The sequence below is a fragment of the Cariama cristata genome, unplaced genomic scaffold, assembly GCF_000690535.1.
Source record: "Cariama cristata isolate BGI_N322 unplaced genomic scaffold, ASM69053v1 scaffold24804, whole genome shotgun sequence".
NCBI lineage: Eukaryota > Metazoa > Chordata > Aves > Cariamiformes > Cariamidae > Cariama > Cariama cristata.
In genome coordinates, this window is record NW_009612739.1 from 12,849 (window position 1) to 30,383 (window position 17,535).

Consider the following 17,535-nt stretch of genomic DNA (forward strand, 5'->3'; position numbering starts at 1 on the left):
TCTGCTGAACTGGATCTTAGTGAGGGAAACAAAGCAAGCTACTTTTCTGGAAAAGTAGAAGGTACAGAGCCCCAGCCTGTCTCTGGACATGCCCCTGCAGACGACACCGACCGCAGCAAGACCCTTCCGTGCGTGCGTCTCAGCGGGCCTGGGCAGGAGTCGCTCCCCGAGACTCTCGGGCAGAGCCGTGCTTGGCAATGGCAAAAGCTGGCTTGACGGATGCTTCGGTGCTCGGAGGTTTTTGTGACTGCAGTGCGTGGGGTGTTGTTTCCCCCGCCACAACGAGTACCCTCACCCAATACATTTACTGAAAGAAAATATGGGTAGTGGGGAGTGAGTTAAAAGTTTTGGTGGAAGCTTGGTTTAGCAGTTCTGTTGATTTTTCAGGTTGGAGGACATGTTTTTAAAAACCTGATTTTGTAAACCTTGTTTGTGTTGAGTGGGACTTAAGGCTTCCCTGATCCCAGAAAGCGTTACTCAGTGTGAATCAGGCAAGTGGTGCCGTGCGTGAGATAATCCGGGATCCCGTTTAACAGCCTGTATCCCTCAGGCCTGACCCAAAGCCTGTTGACGTTGGTAGAAACAAATTGCTGGGCCTTAGTGAACTTCCAGTGAGATCTATAATTTGAACTCTGTGATTGCTTTGGAGCGCAGACTTCTTACTTTTTTAGTACCGCAGGATCCTGGTTCACACCTGAGCCACCGGTGCTGTTCCAGTGGGAAGTTACGGTAAGGCTGATGATGATGTCACGTTTCTGTAATCTCTCTTCTACCCCAACAGCATATAAACAATGACCATATACATGGCGAGAAGAAAGAGTTTGTGTGCCGATGGCTGGACTGTTCCCGGGAGCAGAAACCATTCAAAGCCCAGTATATGCTGGTGGTCCACATGAGGAGACATACAGGGGAAAAGCCACACAAATGCACTGTGAGTAAAGGGGGCTGAGCTCCAGGATCGGACCGGGGAGCTGGGGCTGTGCAGGGAACAGAGCGGCGCAGATGCTGCATTCCCTGATCTCTTGTCTCTCAGACGTTTGCTGGAGAAGAGACTACCATGTCTGCTTCGTTATTCAACTCCTCCAGATGATGAAGAGCTTTAGCAGAGGGTATTCACTGGATAATTTGGCCCGCTTCCTCAAGTTTAAAGTGCAGAGAAGCCCCAAAAGGCACCATTAAACAGGGCTCAGTTTGCTTAATTATTTAAAAGCACTTTCTCTTACAGAGCTGGGTATTATTGCTGGCCACCAGCCTCCTCATGACTTTGCAGTGGATTTCTGTCTTAGACGAAGTACACAAATACTGTGCTCTCCTGTAAGAGAAGATTTACATAATGCTGGAAGCATTTTAACTTGACGTGTGGTGGGATTTGCCTGGGTAAAATTAAAATCCAACAAATCAAAACAAAATTACATTGGGCAAGGTTATGAAGACTTGGAAAGTTTCTAAACTTTTATAGGTCAGCTTTTACCGTTTCCTGCAAGGCCAAAGATTGAAATTAATCCAGACTTACTTGTTGTCTGCAGTTTGAAGGTTGTACAAAGGCCTACTCCAGACTAGAAAACTTGAAAACGCACTTGAGATCTCACACTGGAGAGAAACCATATGTGTGCGAACATGAAGGCTGCAACAAAGCTTTCTCCAACGCGTCCGACAGGGCCAAGCACCAAAACAGGACTCATTCCAATGAGGTAAGTAAGCACAGCTTCAAAAAAATAATAACATTCGGCGTCGAACAGACTTGCAGTGTGATCATAGCAATTTATTACAGAGGACCGGCAGAAAAAACCCTCAGCAACCTGGAAGGACTGTAAGTTCTAGATGGCTCTTACCAGCACAATCATTCCCGTGTCATACGGACCTAGAGAGGCTGCAGGTCGTTTTATTAAGTGCAAGAGAGGTTTGAAGGAGAGGTCTAATGGAAACACACGCGTTAACCAGGGACAGATCCTTGGATTTCCCTGAAAAGGTGGGATCGTTTCTTCCTCCGGAGCTGGAGGGCTCCTCCAGGGACTGGAGCCTTGGGTGCCCTTGCCTGGATCGGTGGTGACACCTGGCAGCTGCCGAGCCCCGGCTCCCACCGCATCTGGCAGCCTCCTTTTTGGCTGCGGGGAACAGCTATGGGGAAATGTTCAGGGTCTGGAAAATCTGGGTTACCCTATTAAGTTCTGAGTTATGCCTTTTCATTCTTCTCTGGGCTATTTCACTCTTTCTTTCCATCCCGAACAGACTTCATGGAATAGGGATGCAGCGGAGGGAATTTGTTCTTTCTCAAGCAAACAAGCCGTGGCAGTCACAGCCGTCTCCCAAACTCTCAGCGTAACATCTCTTCATTGTTGTGTGTTTCCTGTTACTGCTGCCCCCTCTTTCAGGAATCACACCATCTTCACGCCTTGTCCCTGTTCTATTGCCCCATTTCAGGTTACAGAGGGAGTCACATCATCTCAGTCACACATCTTGGAGCCCACTCTCTCCTCCTTGGCCTGTCCCTATACTCCTTCACCTCTAGCTTAGACCTGGAAGTACAGGAAGGGCAGAGCATACCAGCACGGTGACTGTGTGCTGTGGAAGCCGTAGCAGCTATACCCATTTCCATAAGGCTTATATCCTTCTCTAGCTGTCTGTCGGGTCTGTCACAGGCATTCACTAGGGCTGGCAGGATCTCCTGGGAGCATTTGTCTTCCAGTCCCCTTGTCCCTGCAACGGCTCTTGAGTCACAAGGGATGCAGAGAGCGTTGCCCATCTCTCAGTTCACCCCGTCCCTGCAGCGTGTGCTCTCGGCAGCTCAACTAACACTGAAGCCCGGCAGCAGTTTTGTGAGTTGTCACCAAAGCAGAAGGAAGTTCCCCAACTTCTTTCTCTTCATTCACTGTCTGAACCAATCTGTGTGTCGCCTAGTTGTTGATGAGTACGATCCTCTCAGACTTAAAAGACGTGACCCATACCGCCTGTGTTTTAAGATCAGGATTTCATGTCTTACAGTAAGGCACCAAGCAAAATTTTCTGCTGCGCATCATTTCTGGTAGGTGCAGCAGCAAGGGCAAATGAAAAATTTCCTTCACCATCATTTCACAATGAAACAGGCTGATGTTCTTCGGCAGTGTGTACTGATGGAGTGCCGTGAATACTCTGGAAAGCGCAGACCCAATTCAGCACTTCCTTGCAGTGCCGTTTTGGTTGTAAGTAGGTAACCTATAGACAGATTTAAAAGCAGCTGACATAGCTTGATGTAGATATATGCCTTACACGTGTAGAAGAGAGCTAACTGAATCGAACTTCTTTAGCATCTTGAGGAAACCTGCCTCAGTAGCTCAACATCAACTTTTAATTGCTCATCATTGACATTTTTACTCCTGTTCAAGTCAAGTGGAAGCCAGCTCAGACCTTGGACAGCCGTGAAGAAGCTGCTTTTGTCAAAGGCTCCCCAGTGCCATCTGTAAGCAGACAGAGAACCCCTTTGAGGAACTCTGCATGAGGGTCTCTTTTTTTCTCTTGAGCGGTAGTATAAGTAAGACTTGAAAACAGTAGTTTCTTGGAAACAATTCAGTAATAAAAGTGAGTGAATGATACCTTGTTTCCTGAGGCAATTAAAGTGTTTAGGAAGGGCTCAACTCTTCTTTCTAATCCTCTCATAACACAAAACAAAATCTTTGTTAAATTGTGAGACAGTAAATTTGCTTTATTCTACATTGCCTAGTGAACTAGAGAAATTCACAGATAAAGGAAGCGGGTTTTAAAAAAAATGAGTGATTAGTTATGCTAGTAGCACTGATAGTACTAGTGCATATATTGCCGCAACGTGAAAATGGTACTGTATCCTGTGCTTTGACATTGTACTGGTGATCTGAAGGAGCCGGGAAAAAACTGCTTTCTCAGATAATCCTGCCTGAACAAATGTCCCAGCATGATTTGAAGGGGGTTGTTTGCCTCTGAATGTCAAGAAGTAGGTACTGGGCATACTAGAAACAGGGTATCAAACTGCTGAGGGCAATGGACAGGACAGAAAATTAGGCCAGTCTTCACAAATTTGGCACAGCTCTTTTGACTCTTCTGCTATGATAAGTCAGAGCTGTGCCAGTTCGTGTCATGAGAGGACTTGCCCTCTGTAAACTCTGCAGCATTAATGGGTGCCTTCAAAATGCAAGGGAATTAATAGCTTTGACTGGGTGCAGTCACAACTTGATAGGACATGGGGCAATGGCTCTAAAGTGGAAGAGGGAAGATTTAGATGAGATATTAGGAAGAAATTCTTCCCGGTGAGGGTGGCGAGGCAGTGGCATGGGTTGCCTAGAGAAGCTGTGGCTGCCCCATCCCTGGAAGTGTTCAAGGCCAGGTTGGATGGGGCTGTGAGCAACCTGGTCTGGTGGAAGGTGTCCCTGCCCAGGGCAGGGGGTTGGAACTAAGCGATCTTCAAGGTCCCTTCCAACCAAACCATTTTGTGATTCTATGATTCAGTCACTGTAGAGGCCATAAATTAGATAACAAATTCACTGTGAAAACATGTAATTGTAACACCAGCTGTGCTCCAAGGAGCTCTTCAGGAGTTCCACATGGAATTAAATCTAATTTAAGTGTTTTTCCTGCCTTGACAGAAACCGTATGTTTGCAAGATACCGGGCTGCACAAAGCGCTACACAGACCCCAGTTCTCTCCGGAAACATGTGAAGACCGTGCATGGCCCGGAGGCACATGTCACCAAGAAGCAGCGGGGAGATATCCACCCAAGGCCTCCGCCACCGAGAGACCCGGGCAGCCACTCTCAGACCCGGTCACCAGGCCATCAGACTCAGGGTGCAATTGGTGAGCAGAAGGACCTCAGCAACACTACCTCAAAGCGCGAAGAATGCCTCCAAGTGAAAGCGGTCAAGTCGGAGAAACCAATGGTATGCAATACACCGTGCCGCTCCCTTTGTCCTCTTTTCTCCTTGCACCCAGTTACTAATCCCTTTATGAAATGCTCATGCCCGTAAACTCTAGCTCACAAGGTTAGGTTTTGCCATGTTTTCTTTTTTGTTTACATTGTAAGATGTTTTTAAAGCTGAAGAAATAGCGAATAAGAAGATTACATCTAGTCTGTGCAATATGCAGTAAGTGCGGTGTTGGCAACTCTCACAATAATTGTTTCTCTTAAAGCTCCATCTTTTGGAATCAGCATATTATGAGAGCATCACAGTTTTCATTTTTAAAAAGGCAATTTTTTTTCCACTCTCCTGTTTATTGAAGAAAGTTGAAGAATGTGAATCCTGCGGGCTCAAAACCAGAATGCAAAATAAACCAAAATCCAAAAGACTATAATGATGATATTGATGATGATAATTTTTGGAGAACCTGGGGAAACAATCAGATTTTAGGGGCTTGAGGTTGTCGGGTTGTGGATCAAACTGAAGCAGGATGAATTGACTTTCTTAGACAGCAGGAGGAGATCTTTTGATAACATTTGATCTCTATTGTGATGTGATCTCTTATGTTAATCTGATACTTCATTTAACTTGACCAAGTTGACCTAATTCCAGTTTAACTAAATTGAGCTGAATTAAGAGTCTCCACAGGTCTTTTCACTGGTTTACCTTAATGTATTGCATTAAACCAGTATAGCCTTGAACACTGAAAGGACCTTACTCTATTTTTTTGATATGCTGTCTTAAATAAGGAAGTTCTTTCATTTGGCTGCATTTCGTGTGCCATCGATCCTCTCCACAAGAGTTAAAACTAGCAAAGGCAGTCACTCCATCCTCTTCCACATCTGGGTCTCCAATTCATCTGGACCTGACCCTTGGAGACTACATATGTGAGCCCTCCAAATTCCGCTCATATTGTTAATCATACTGTAATTCAAAGCAATTACTCATTGAAATATGAGTTACTGCTATATTGTGCCTAAGGCTTATGCCCAAACTGTGGCGTATTAGTCCTGAATTCAGAAAGTTCCAAGGGCCCAGAGTTAACTCCCGCTGAAGTCTAAAGGAGATCCTCTGCCATCTTTGGTGATAATGACCTTAGATTACAAAGGAACAGAACCCATTCCCCTCTTGCTTAACTAGGTACATCTGTGGCATTATTGAGGCAGGTTGAACGTAGACAGTTTTAACATGAATAAAATTTGCAGGAGAGGGATGTTAATGCTGATGGCTTACGTAGTCTTAAATATTTCTCGCTGAAAAATATCTTCTAAAAACAATTCTGTATTTCCTGCTTTTCATTGCTTGTATGAATTAAGATACATTTTCTGTTTTTCGACTAATCCAATGTCTTTTCTGTCTAATGCTCTTAAATGTCTTGTTCTAACTTCCTAAGGACAGTGGGTAATAAGGTGAGGGCATTTTAATTTTTCTGCTGTTTTTCTTATTGCAACATTATTTATGTCTTTATTTTAGCCTTCTGCCTGTTTTCCAATCATTCCTTTATTTAGTAATGTGCAATCCATCACACTCATTCCCAGATGTAACGTGCTGTGAGCATTTTGCAACACTTGACGTGTGAAAAATCTGGCTTGTATTGGTGAAATGTCTTCAGAAATGTCTTTGTACCTTCCTCTCTAGATGAGACATCCATGTTTTTCTGTATTACACATCTAGAAATATATGTTCCCCCATCATACGGTTCTTATATCTGTAACCTGCCTCACTGTGATCTTGACACGTGGCTACAAGAACAGGCTTCTGACCGTTATTACTGTCCTTCCATATGGCTTGGAGCTGTTGTCCAGAAGCACAAACTGTCTTCTGTATAATAACTGTTATTTCTAGTCTTATCACCAAATCAGCCATGGCCAGGGTTTGGAAGTGAACTTGCTCAGTGCGGCCTCATAAATTCTAAGTACCATCGTTCAAGTTAGAAATAGTAAAATAGTTATTGCATCTTAATGGACTCCTCAGGGGCATATGAAGCTGCAGTAGTGCCATCAACGTGTGTCTTCATTCACTGATGTTAAAAGTGAGAGCCATCACTGCTGCCTCAGAAATTCTAGTTAGCATTTGTCTGTAAAATGTGCATAAAAATCACGGGCTGGCAGAAAAAAATGTAAAAAACACAGCAGAAACCTCAGAAGGTAAATGCTTACATGAAACTGTTCTTGGGAGCAAAATGATACTGCATGCCCCGCTGATTTGTGGTCACACTGATACAACCTACGTTCAGAGCCTTCTGTCTGTCTTGCTATCTGTTTTGTCTGTCAGTCTATCTGTCTGAGTGTTTCAGTTTGTCAGAGAAATTTTCCCATTCTTTTATGAGAACTTTATGAGTATAAAAAATAAATCAAGCCCATGTTTCCCCACAGCAAGAATTCTGCCAGAGCAGCAGGGAACATTGTTAAGAAAGAAACAAGCTATTGCGGCGGGTTTATATCCCTGTAGATTAGCAGCCTGTACTGTGTACTTAAATTCTTAAATTTAAAATCTTCAATTCTAATGAAACCAAGGATTTGATTCAGTAGATCATCGCCGCCTTGACTGAGGGCAGAGGTTGTTTAAGTTAGGTATAAGGGGAGGTATAAGTTAGAGCCTGGTGCTGCTAGGGTCACGGGACGCTGATAATATGATACAATATTTTTTGCACTGATGCTTTGTCCCTCTTTTATTACACGCCAACATTTCAGGCCAACTGCTGCTCGTAACAATGAGCCTTAAGCTTGGAAAATACTTACATTCTTTAGCCACAAGTCTAGGGTTTTTGAATTCCAAATTCCAGTGTTGTTGTAGTCTTGTTTGTTTGTTTGCTTGCTTTGCTGCAAGCCTAGCAGTGTAAATTAGACCTCGTAACACGGCTGAATTCTGATTTGGTTTATTGAGCTGCAGCTTCAATTGGGAACAGCGCGTACCCAAAGTAGAGTGTCCATACATACGCGCTCACGGGTGACATGAAGTGATAGAAGCAATTATGGGAATAACTGAAATAAATGTCTCATGTAGATATAATGTATATTATCAGCATGATATTAAAGTGGATTTTAATCTCGAGTTTTGCAATGGCATTCACTGCCGTTAATATTTAGAAAGCCTCTTAATGAATGATCACTGTTATCATTTGACGCTAAACTTTTCTTTACACGTGGTTTTCTTTGGCTCCATTTTGACCCGCCTTTGCTGCAAACTCTCTTGTTACCACTGTTTGCTCAATCCTCACGTTCTTTTGTTTCTTACTTGACTCCAACAGACATCTCAGCCAAGCCCTGGTGGTCAGTCTACATGCAGCAGCGAACAGTCCCCCATCAGCAACTATTCCAACAATGGGATCGAGCTTACTCTGACCGGTGGTGGTAGTGTAGGAGACCTCAGCGTCATCGATGAAACCCCAATCATGGACTCTACCATTTCCACAGCCACCACAGCACTTGGCTTACAGGCCAGGAGGAATATGACAGGGACCAAATGGATGGAGCAAGTGAAATTAGAAAGGTTGAAACAAGTTAATGGGATGCTTCCAAGACTGAACCCCGTTCCACCTTCCAAAGCCCCGGCCTTGCCGCCTCTCATAGGAAATGGTGAGATAACACATAACAGGAGTGGTAACGCTTTTGTCCTTAAATGCATTGCTTGCTAGCTCAGTCTTGCAACCCTTGCAAAAGAGTAGCGCAGCTTGTGAAACTCAGCAGCTGTGAGAACGGTTCGTAAATCGATCATTTTCTGTTTCTCCCCTCATTACGAGTCCTACTAACCGCTCTGAGAGAAGTCTGATAGTCCCATGTTTTACAGAACAAGGGCCAGCAAGGGAGCCATGCATCATATTTTAAATATTCCCTACAGTTAAAGGTTTGGAGTCAAGATCATCATAATCCTGTCTTGTTTTGAGGCAAGGCAGATAAAATAAGTACCTGCCACTTTATTGTATGGCAGTCTTTCAGACGAGGCCTTAGCAAGGCACCCTTTGCATAGATGTGCTGGGCTGCCCTTTAGATACTTCCACACATACAAGTAATCGTATGTACAGATACTACTGCTACAAAGGGCAGATATTCATGAATGGGAGCAAGGCGAGACTGAACTCTGAAGATCCGTAGTTGTTTTTGTACAAGGAGCTGCTCCTTGCCAAAATGTATATCCCTGCTGCCTCTACATTCCCTACGGCCATGCCCGTAGGTTTCTGCACTCCACCCAGCAGTGACAGCCCAGGTTTTCTGAAACCCGTTCAATCGAAAGAAACTATGTAAAATTAAGAAATGTATTCTGTTTACTTAAAACCAAAACAAAACAAGGAAACCAGCAAAGATGTTTTGCAGTTGTTAGGAGTTATTTCAAGAATATTTCAAGAAGTCTTAGAAATGACCTTGAATAGCCTCCAATTTGTATATTTTTGCCATTCCATGCAAATGCCTGTTCAATTATATTTTGCCTATAAAAAGCGCCCTTACAAATGTGTCCTTCTGGCACATCAGTCAGCATAGCTGCACTGCAGGCTGGAGCGCTACACCAGCTGATGACAGTTTGTGGCTATGGCCTATAAATTTTGTGCTGGGATGCACACTGAAATGTTACCCTCGAGTCTCTGAATTAGCTTTTAACCTAAGGACACAGTTTTTTTTATCCCTACTTCTTTCAAGAAAGAGCACTGCTGTGATTTGCTGTGATGATGCAGGCTCCTCCTCTGTGCTCCCCGTACTTTTTTACTGGGTGTTTTCTGTACCAGTTTCTGCGTGATGCTCATTTGTTCACCTGTGAATTTTACCTCCAGGTACCCAGTCGAACAGCAGCTGCAGTGTAGGAGGATCCATGACTATTCTCCCGAACAGGAACGACCTTTCAAGTACGGACATCACTGTGTTGAACATGCTGAACAGGAGGGACAGCAATACCAGCACAATCAGTTCAGCCTACTTGAGCAGCCGTAGGTCCTCTGGAATCTCACCTTGCTTCTCCAGCCGGAGGTCCAGCGATGCCTCCCAGGCAGAGGGAAGACCGCAGAACGTGAGTGTTGCAGACTCCTATGACCCCATCTCGACGGATGCCTCCCGGCGCTCCAGTGAAGCGAGCCAGTGTGATGACCTGCCAAGTCTTCTCAGCCTCACCCCGGCCCAGCAATACAGGCTGAAAGCTAAATACGCAGCAGCTACTGGTGGACCCCCACCAACTCCACTGCCTAACATGGAGAGGATGAGCCTCAAAACAAGGATGGCACTCTTGGGTGACTGCAGGGAGTCCGGAGTATCTCCACTGCCTCCAGTGAATGCCCCTCGAAGATGTAGTGACGGTGGGGCAAATGGTTACAGCAGGAGGCATTTTCTGTCTCACGATGCTCTAGGAAACGGGACGAGGAGAGCCAGTGATCCAGTAAGAATGGCCTCCGACAACCTCTCTGTCCCTAGAGTCCAGCGTTTCAACAGTCTTAATAGCTTTAACCCTCCTGCTTTGCCTCCATCCATGGAAAAGCGCAACCTTGTTCTTCAGAACTACACCCGTTCTGAGGGTGGCGCCTTCCGCGGCTTCAGCTCTCCCTGTCCTCCAAGCATCAGCGAGAACGTCGCCCTGGAGGCTGCTACGATGGAAGCGAGTGGCAGTCTGAATGATGAGGATCTCCTGCCAGATGACGTGGTTCAGTATCTGAATTCCCAGAACCAGGGCATGTACGACCACTTGTTGAACAATGTCCTAGACAGCAACAAAATGCATCACAGCTCAGTGTTAGGAAACAACAACCCCAGCAACTTTGACCAAGCCCCTCCACCGAGCAGTCAGCAGGCAGGCTCCGAGGCAAACAAGAGCGACTTGCCCATTCAGTGGAACGAAGTAAGCTCAGGAAGTTCTGACTTATCTCCTTCAAAACTGAAATGCGGTCAGCGCTCAGCAGTGCAGCAGACTCGAGCCTTTGGACTGTATAATAACATGAACCTGGAGAGAAGCAACGTGGCCCAGCAGAACGGCTATCAGAACCTGGTGGAGAACAACGGTTCCTATGGTTTACAGCAAAACACCATTCTTGGCAGCGGAGCCGGTAATTCTTTCAGCGTGCAGCCCAATAAACCTTACAGCGAAAGCATCGGAAGGCCAGCAATGATGTCTGGGGCAATGGACAATTCCTGTGGCGTGGCAGTTCAAGGGCAGAAGCTGCGAAACAGCAACGTGCCAGTGAGTGGGAACCAGCAAAATTTCAGCCATCCCCTGGCATCCAGCGATCAAGCCACCAGTATGGCAAATGGAATGCAGAACAGGAATATGATGGAACAGGAATATTTGCAAAGCCAACCAGTCGGAGACGCCGTTCATTACCAGGGAGTCAGTCAATCCGGTCAAATGATGCTAGGGCAGGTTAGTCCTACCTCACAAAGCAGCCTGTATCAAGGGCTGCAGAGTTGTCCACCAGTGTCTCACACCATTGGTAGCCAGCCTTCAGGTTTGTTGGTGGCCAAAAGTTACCAGCCGTGCTCTAATTACAGCAGCAACAGACGGCAAAACGTGTTGAGAAACAACCTGGCACAACAGCAAGGACACATAAGTGATGGCAACCAGACGTACAGGGTAAACACCATTAAGATGGAGATGCAAGGTCAATCACAGCAGTTCTGCTCTAACGTGCAGAATTACTCTGGTCAGTTGTATGACCAAACCACGGGCTTTAGCCACCAAGCTATGAAAACAGGTTCTTTCTTTGGTTCGGAAGCTAACTGCCTGCTGCAGGGGACTGCGACTGCAAACTCATCCGAGCTTCTTTCCCCGGGGGCCAACCAAGTGTCGAGCACAGTTGACAGCATTGACAGCAACAGCCTAGAGGGTGTGCAGATTGATTTCGATGCTATCATAGATGATGGGGACCATGTCAGCTTAATTTCAGGAGCCCTGAGCCCAAGTATCATTCAGAATCTCTCCCGCAATTCCTCACGCCTCACCACTCCCCGAGCGTCTCTTACATTCCCAGCTATGCCCGTAAGCACAACCAACATGGCTATTGGGGACATGAGCTCTTTGTTGACCTCACTTGCAGAAGAAAGCAAGTTTCTTGCTGTTATGCAATAGACATTAAAAAAAAAAAACAAAAACAAAAAGCAAACGACAAAAAACCCTTAGGAGATAACAGATGGAAAAAAAAAAGACTCATATTTTTTAGTTGTGTATGTATTTTAGCAATCTCATCTCACCTAAATGGGATGTGTTTCAAGTATATTCCTTTTATGGAATAAGGACTCTGAAAACCCTAAAGTGTTCTAGGGAGAAACTGTCTTCCATTTCAGTTTTGAATCAGTATTGCTACGCCCATTCCCCCCTCTCTCTCTTTCTCTCTCTCCCCCCTTTTTGAATGTCTGTATGCTTCCTTTTTTTTTTTTTTAATTGTCAACCAATGTAAACGTGTGAAGTGCATGTTTTTGTTTTATTTGTTTTGTTTGTTTGGTTTTTTTTAAAGAAAGGCCTGATGAAATGACTTTACAATTTTCTGTTACTCAAAAGAAACTAGACTTTGTAAAACGATTGCAACTTTTCCCCCTAAACCTATAGGCACAGAACAACCAGTCACAATGTGAAGTGAGTATACAGTGATACAATTCACTCTGGATGCATTGGATACATCACACTGAGGAGGACAACCAGTTCAGAAATGCACTGCCATGGTACCCCTAGGCTGTAGTTTCAGAGTTACGGAGCACAAGAAATTAGGAGGTTCAAGCAAATAAGGAATGTAAAACCGTCAGCCCTTTGATCCTTAGCGAGTGTTTTAAGGTTTCTGTAAACACACACGCGGATAGCTGTCACTGCCTCGCATAATGGTACTGAGATTGTGTCATGTTTAATCCATTTCAGAGGAAGGAGAGGACCAGAGAACTGTTCTTAGTCCAACTCTCATCTTTTGCAGTATTTGTTATTCTGTTTTTCAGCTGCCTTTTTTAAATGACTGGATAGTAAAATTATGGGCTTGTTTGGTGATTTGGGTAGTCTGTAATCCCTTCATTGCGTACCACATTTGTGGAGAGACGATCAGGGTCTCACTGAGTATGTCATACAACGAAATAACAAAATTGCAGTATTCCATACTGGGGACTTTTTTTTTTTTTTTTAATGCAAATTGTTGAGATGTAATTTGCTGAGCCACTGGTTCTTATTTGCAGTAACAATTCCTTTGCTGGGAGAACTGTCTTGTACATCCCTTTTAGCACATACAGCTTCATGGATGGATCATATGTTTTAAAATAAGTAAATGCCCATTGACGTAGCATGCAGTTACGGCTTCAAAAGCATCATGGTCATGGCATGTAAAACAAGTAGAAAACGAATGGCCCAGTTCTCAGACTAGCCAAATAAATCAAAGTGATTGCAAGGAATCTGATAATCTTAAAGTTTTTCCACTGTGTCCAGGCTTTACAAAATCAAGAAATATAAACTGCCATTAAAAATAGCAAAGAAGCAAATGGAACAGCAAGTATGTCTGGTAACTAAACAAAACTCAAAAAGACCAGCCCAGCCTCTCTCGTTTGGTCACACCAACGTGCATTTCATTTCAAAGCAAACCAGTGGGATAATGCCCAGGCTCAGCAAAAATGGGAACTAACGCACAGTGGTCGTGAAGCTGCTCACTGGTAGAGGTGAATGGCGTTTGCTCCGTAAGCGCTAGCTCTTCTAGCGTGTTTTTTGCTGGACTGGGCTCCGTGCCTGCGCCCCTGAACACACAGCGCTCCTGGGTAAACAGGCTGGGGTGGAGAACAGCTACAAGGCCAAGGTTTAAGTTCACCCACTCCTAGAAGCTGCATGCAAGTCCAGCCCTCGTAGACTTCTCAGTTGAATCCCGATAGTAAAATGCTCCTATGGGATGTACATGGTGCAGGCACTTACCGTTGTGGATTTGATGTCTGTCAGGAGCTGGTGTTACAGTAGCCGTACAATGCCGTCAAAATTAGGAGTAGCACCAGAAGGTGATTTCTGTAGGCTAGAAGGCCGTAGCAGGCATTTTTTTGACTGTAAAAAAAAGGTCCAATACCAGCTGATTCAGGGTGTGGCATTTGAGGAATGTGTAGGAATACAACCTCAGTGAAGCTGATGGATAACATCGATCTATTAACAGCTGTTAGAGGAAGAAGCTGTAAATCGGCAGGAAAACATCATAGGAGTCTGGTGCTGGGGCCATATTTGGGTTTATCACAGCACGTACCAAGTGATTTGCACTGTGAGCTGGAACGTCAGAAGTCAAGACAAATGTAAATATCCTACAACTTTTATCATCGTCCGGCTCCTGTCTTTCTCCGTATCTTTAGGACGCATTGCTTCCTTCCTCTCTCTCATGCACGCGTATTGCCCCATGCTGCTCTTTGCCTGTTCCCGGTTCCCCTCCCGACCTCCCTGCCCATGACCCTCAGAGCCCTCTTCCCACGGTCCCTGGGCTGCATGGGGAATCGGGCACAGCTCACCACGGCAAACGGTTGGTTTGCCTTTGCAACGTGGCGAGGCTGTTCCCTGATGTGCTCTCATCGCCCGGAGGCAGCCCGCTTGTCCTGGTTTGGCTAAAACCGGACTCTTGTAGAGACCTGCTGCCTGTACACAGCCCTCGCCCCTGCCCTGCTGCCGGGACAGGGAGGGACCCTCCGGCCGGGTGGTCACCGAGGCATTGGGGATGCTTCGATGGCCACGCTGTACGTTGCAGTGCTATGATACAGCTCACAGCCCTGCGGAGAGACGGCAGCGTCTGCATGAGGAAAGGCTGTGCTGGACCTGTTTCAGATGGTTCTCGGTAACCAATTGCTGGCTGTTTATTAAGCCATCAATTGCTTGTTTATAAACAACTTCAACAGGGAGACTTATGACCAGTTTGGGAGTAGGTGGCTTGGGAGAGAAACCTTTTATTGTTATAGAGCCAATACACTAAGAAAAACCCAATTTTTTAAACTCAGTTTTCCAGTTCATAATTGTATTTGCTGGTCCAGTTGAAGCTGGGAAGCTGTTAACAGATGTGATCCATCAGAGCTTAGAAGGAGCCATTCATATTGCTCAAGGCTGAAACGGACAGCTTGAGTAGCTAATTTGCCTTCCTGGATTTGACAAACCTTTGGGACTCGCTTACCCCCGTCTTGGGCCAACAATGTGTCTTGGCCGAGGCCACACGCTCCAGAAAGGCATCCCCTTTTGATTTGGTGAAGTTGAAGAACCAGAGATACCACCCCGTGTCCCCAGGGAATTTGTGCAAATGGTTTAGCATTTTCACCATGAAGTGTATGTGCCACTTAGGTTGATGTGTCACTTTCCCGCTTTTAGTATCTTCTCATGCTTTTTTTTTTTTTCAGATTTATGTAAAAGAGCTGTTTGGTACCTGTGAGGGTAGCAGTACATCATAGCCCAGCTGTCTTGGGTCTTGGGTTTGCTTTGATAGGGTAGGCTGAGCTCTCTGAGCATGGCAGTGTTAGGCTGGACGCCAGCTTTCACTTGCCAACCTCCTTCTCAATGTGTGGCAGTCTGGGGAAAATCCCACCGACGTTGCTCACGTGTTCTGGCACCTCTCCACTCCTGCTCTTCCAGGAGCGTGCTTTTGGCTATCGTTTAGCCCATCAATTGCCATTGCCATAGCAGTTGGAAACCCACCGCTCACCCTAGAGTACTAGAAAATGCAGAAAATGTTGTGAATTACCTGTTTTTAAAGCATTGCAGCCTGAATCTGAATCGTCTTTTCTTCTAATGGCTCTGTGAGGGTCTTCCAGATTTCGTTACTGTTGGCCTTGGGCGCGTCTGCCTTGCTCAGCCTTGCGGGAAGCACGCCTGTTTCTCCAGGCGGTTTTACTTTCCACAAAGTGGGATTTGGCAGTGAGAGTTGATCCGTCAGGTACAGCTGGGTGGAGGAAAGGTGGGGGTTTTTTAGCAGAGAAGTCAGCGAGGGGCTTTGCTGGCGAGTCCGATGGCCCCGTACATCCAGGTGGCAGAGGGTGTTGCGCTCCTCGGAGAACGGCCCCAGGCGGTACGTGCGGTAAGGAGCTGGCTGCTTCGCTGGCTTCCAGTCATTGCTTCCCCCCAGTCCCTTGATGAAATGGCCGGTCGGCTCGCCCACGCCCGTTGTGCAACGGCTCGGCCTTCCGAACACACCAGTGTTTATATTCTCGCAATGTATGTGCCTTATTTTGTGTTGATCCTGTAAAAGAGAGGGACCAAGATGTGTTGCCAAATTTTCCCGACGAGGCTGTACTCGCCATTCAGCGAATAGCACATACCACTGTTAATAGTGTCCGAAACGTCTTGTAAACCTCTGGTATTCACGTGTTAGTGTCCTTGGATTGGTGGAATGTCTCCTATGGAACGGTTACTGTTGTCAGTCCTGCAGATGTGTAAGATAAAAATGTGTTGGTTTTTTTTTTTCCCAATTTTTTTTTTTTAGTTTTTTTTTTTTTTTAAAGCTTGTAATCGTTTTTTTAAAAAAAAAAAAAAAGAAAATGTGTAAATACATTTACGTACGGTAGGAATAGTGTTCGGCTGTAACGGGCCTTAGTGGTCTTCATTTGATAAACCTGCAGTTATGATCTGATGTTTCTCGAGCCTTAGGTTGATCTGAAGGGTCTGTAGCACTGTGTACATATAAACTGTACTTCTGCTTTCAGAACCACTTAGCTCTTTTGTAACAAAAAAAAAAATGTTTCTTACAATGTCAATAAAAACACAAAAGCCTTTGTACTTAAGTTCTTAGCTTTTAAAATATCTCCTTGGGGGAGGGAGTTCTTGTTTCGTTGGGCTGGGGAGCCTGGTTGCAATCAGCCCGTGTATCACGTCCACCCGTGGTCGCTCGCTTTTCTGTTTCTGTCTCCCAGCCCGTTGCTTCACTTCATTCACATTTTAAAAACCGACGGGGAAGCAAAACAGGGCGTTCACTTTCTCTCTGAAGAGAAATGGCTGAGGGGTGCCGGGTGGAGAAATAAATGAAAATGCCGTGTCACACAGATAAAATGTTTGGAAGGCGGAGAGAGACCACCTGGTTTAACTCTGCTGCAAGGGCAGGCGTTTCGGAGGTCAAAGCCAAGCCTAAACTCTGGGCTGTTCTACGAGGGCTGTGTTTTCGTACCTCCCTTACCGAGGGTCCCTTGCAAAGGCTCGGCCACCCACGAAGAAGCAGGGGAAGGAGGCAGAGAAGCTCCTCTGGCTGGGTTACTCTGTAGGTGTCCGCTCCGGTGGGTCATTGCATGGTCTGCAGAACTAGGTGCAGTCTTCAAAGCTGGACATACTTAGTGAGTGTTCCTCTCCAGTATAGCAGTCGTGGGCGATGTCGAGTTAGTTGGGGCAGACAGTATAGATGAAGTTGTAGCCCTGCTTAGTTTTGAGGTGACTGAGCTGTTCTCATTTCGTTGTGTTCATTGCTCGTACCTTGGCAAGACCCGGACTGCTCTGCTGAGCCATCAGCGCTCATCTTCTGTGTTAGTCCTTCCTCGGCCAAAATACAGGTGAGCCGTTTCTGAGGCCAAGGGAGGTAACCTTGCATTGTTATTTGCTCATTCTTTTTTTTTTTTTAAAAAAAAAATTGTTTTTTTCTTGTTTGCTCTTCAGCCATTATTAAGCTTTTGTCATTTAGCACAGACCGTAAGGTTCGGGAGGGATGAAGGATGGAAGGGAGAGATGTAGCATGCCCAGCTGAGAAGCCGGTGAGGCAGGAGGA

At 45.6% G+C, this 17,535-nt stretch overlaps 1 protein-coding gene across 1 annotated transcript; it reads left to right on the forward strand.

The window, feature by feature from the left end:
- Nucleotides 1–781: 781 nt before the first annotated feature.
- On the forward strand, nucleotides 782–11,946 carry GLI3 (GLI family zinc finger 3; the record flags this gene model as incomplete). Its single annotated transcript, XM_009698764.1, has 5 exons — nucleotides 782–931; nucleotides 1,527–1,691; nucleotides 4,593–4,883; nucleotides 8,152–8,479; nucleotides 9,667–11,946. Coding segments are annotated over 5 exons (3,210 nt in total), but the record flags the coding sequence as incomplete, so codon positions are not given.
- Between the last annotated feature and the right edge of the window lie 5,589 nt (nucleotides 11,947–17,535).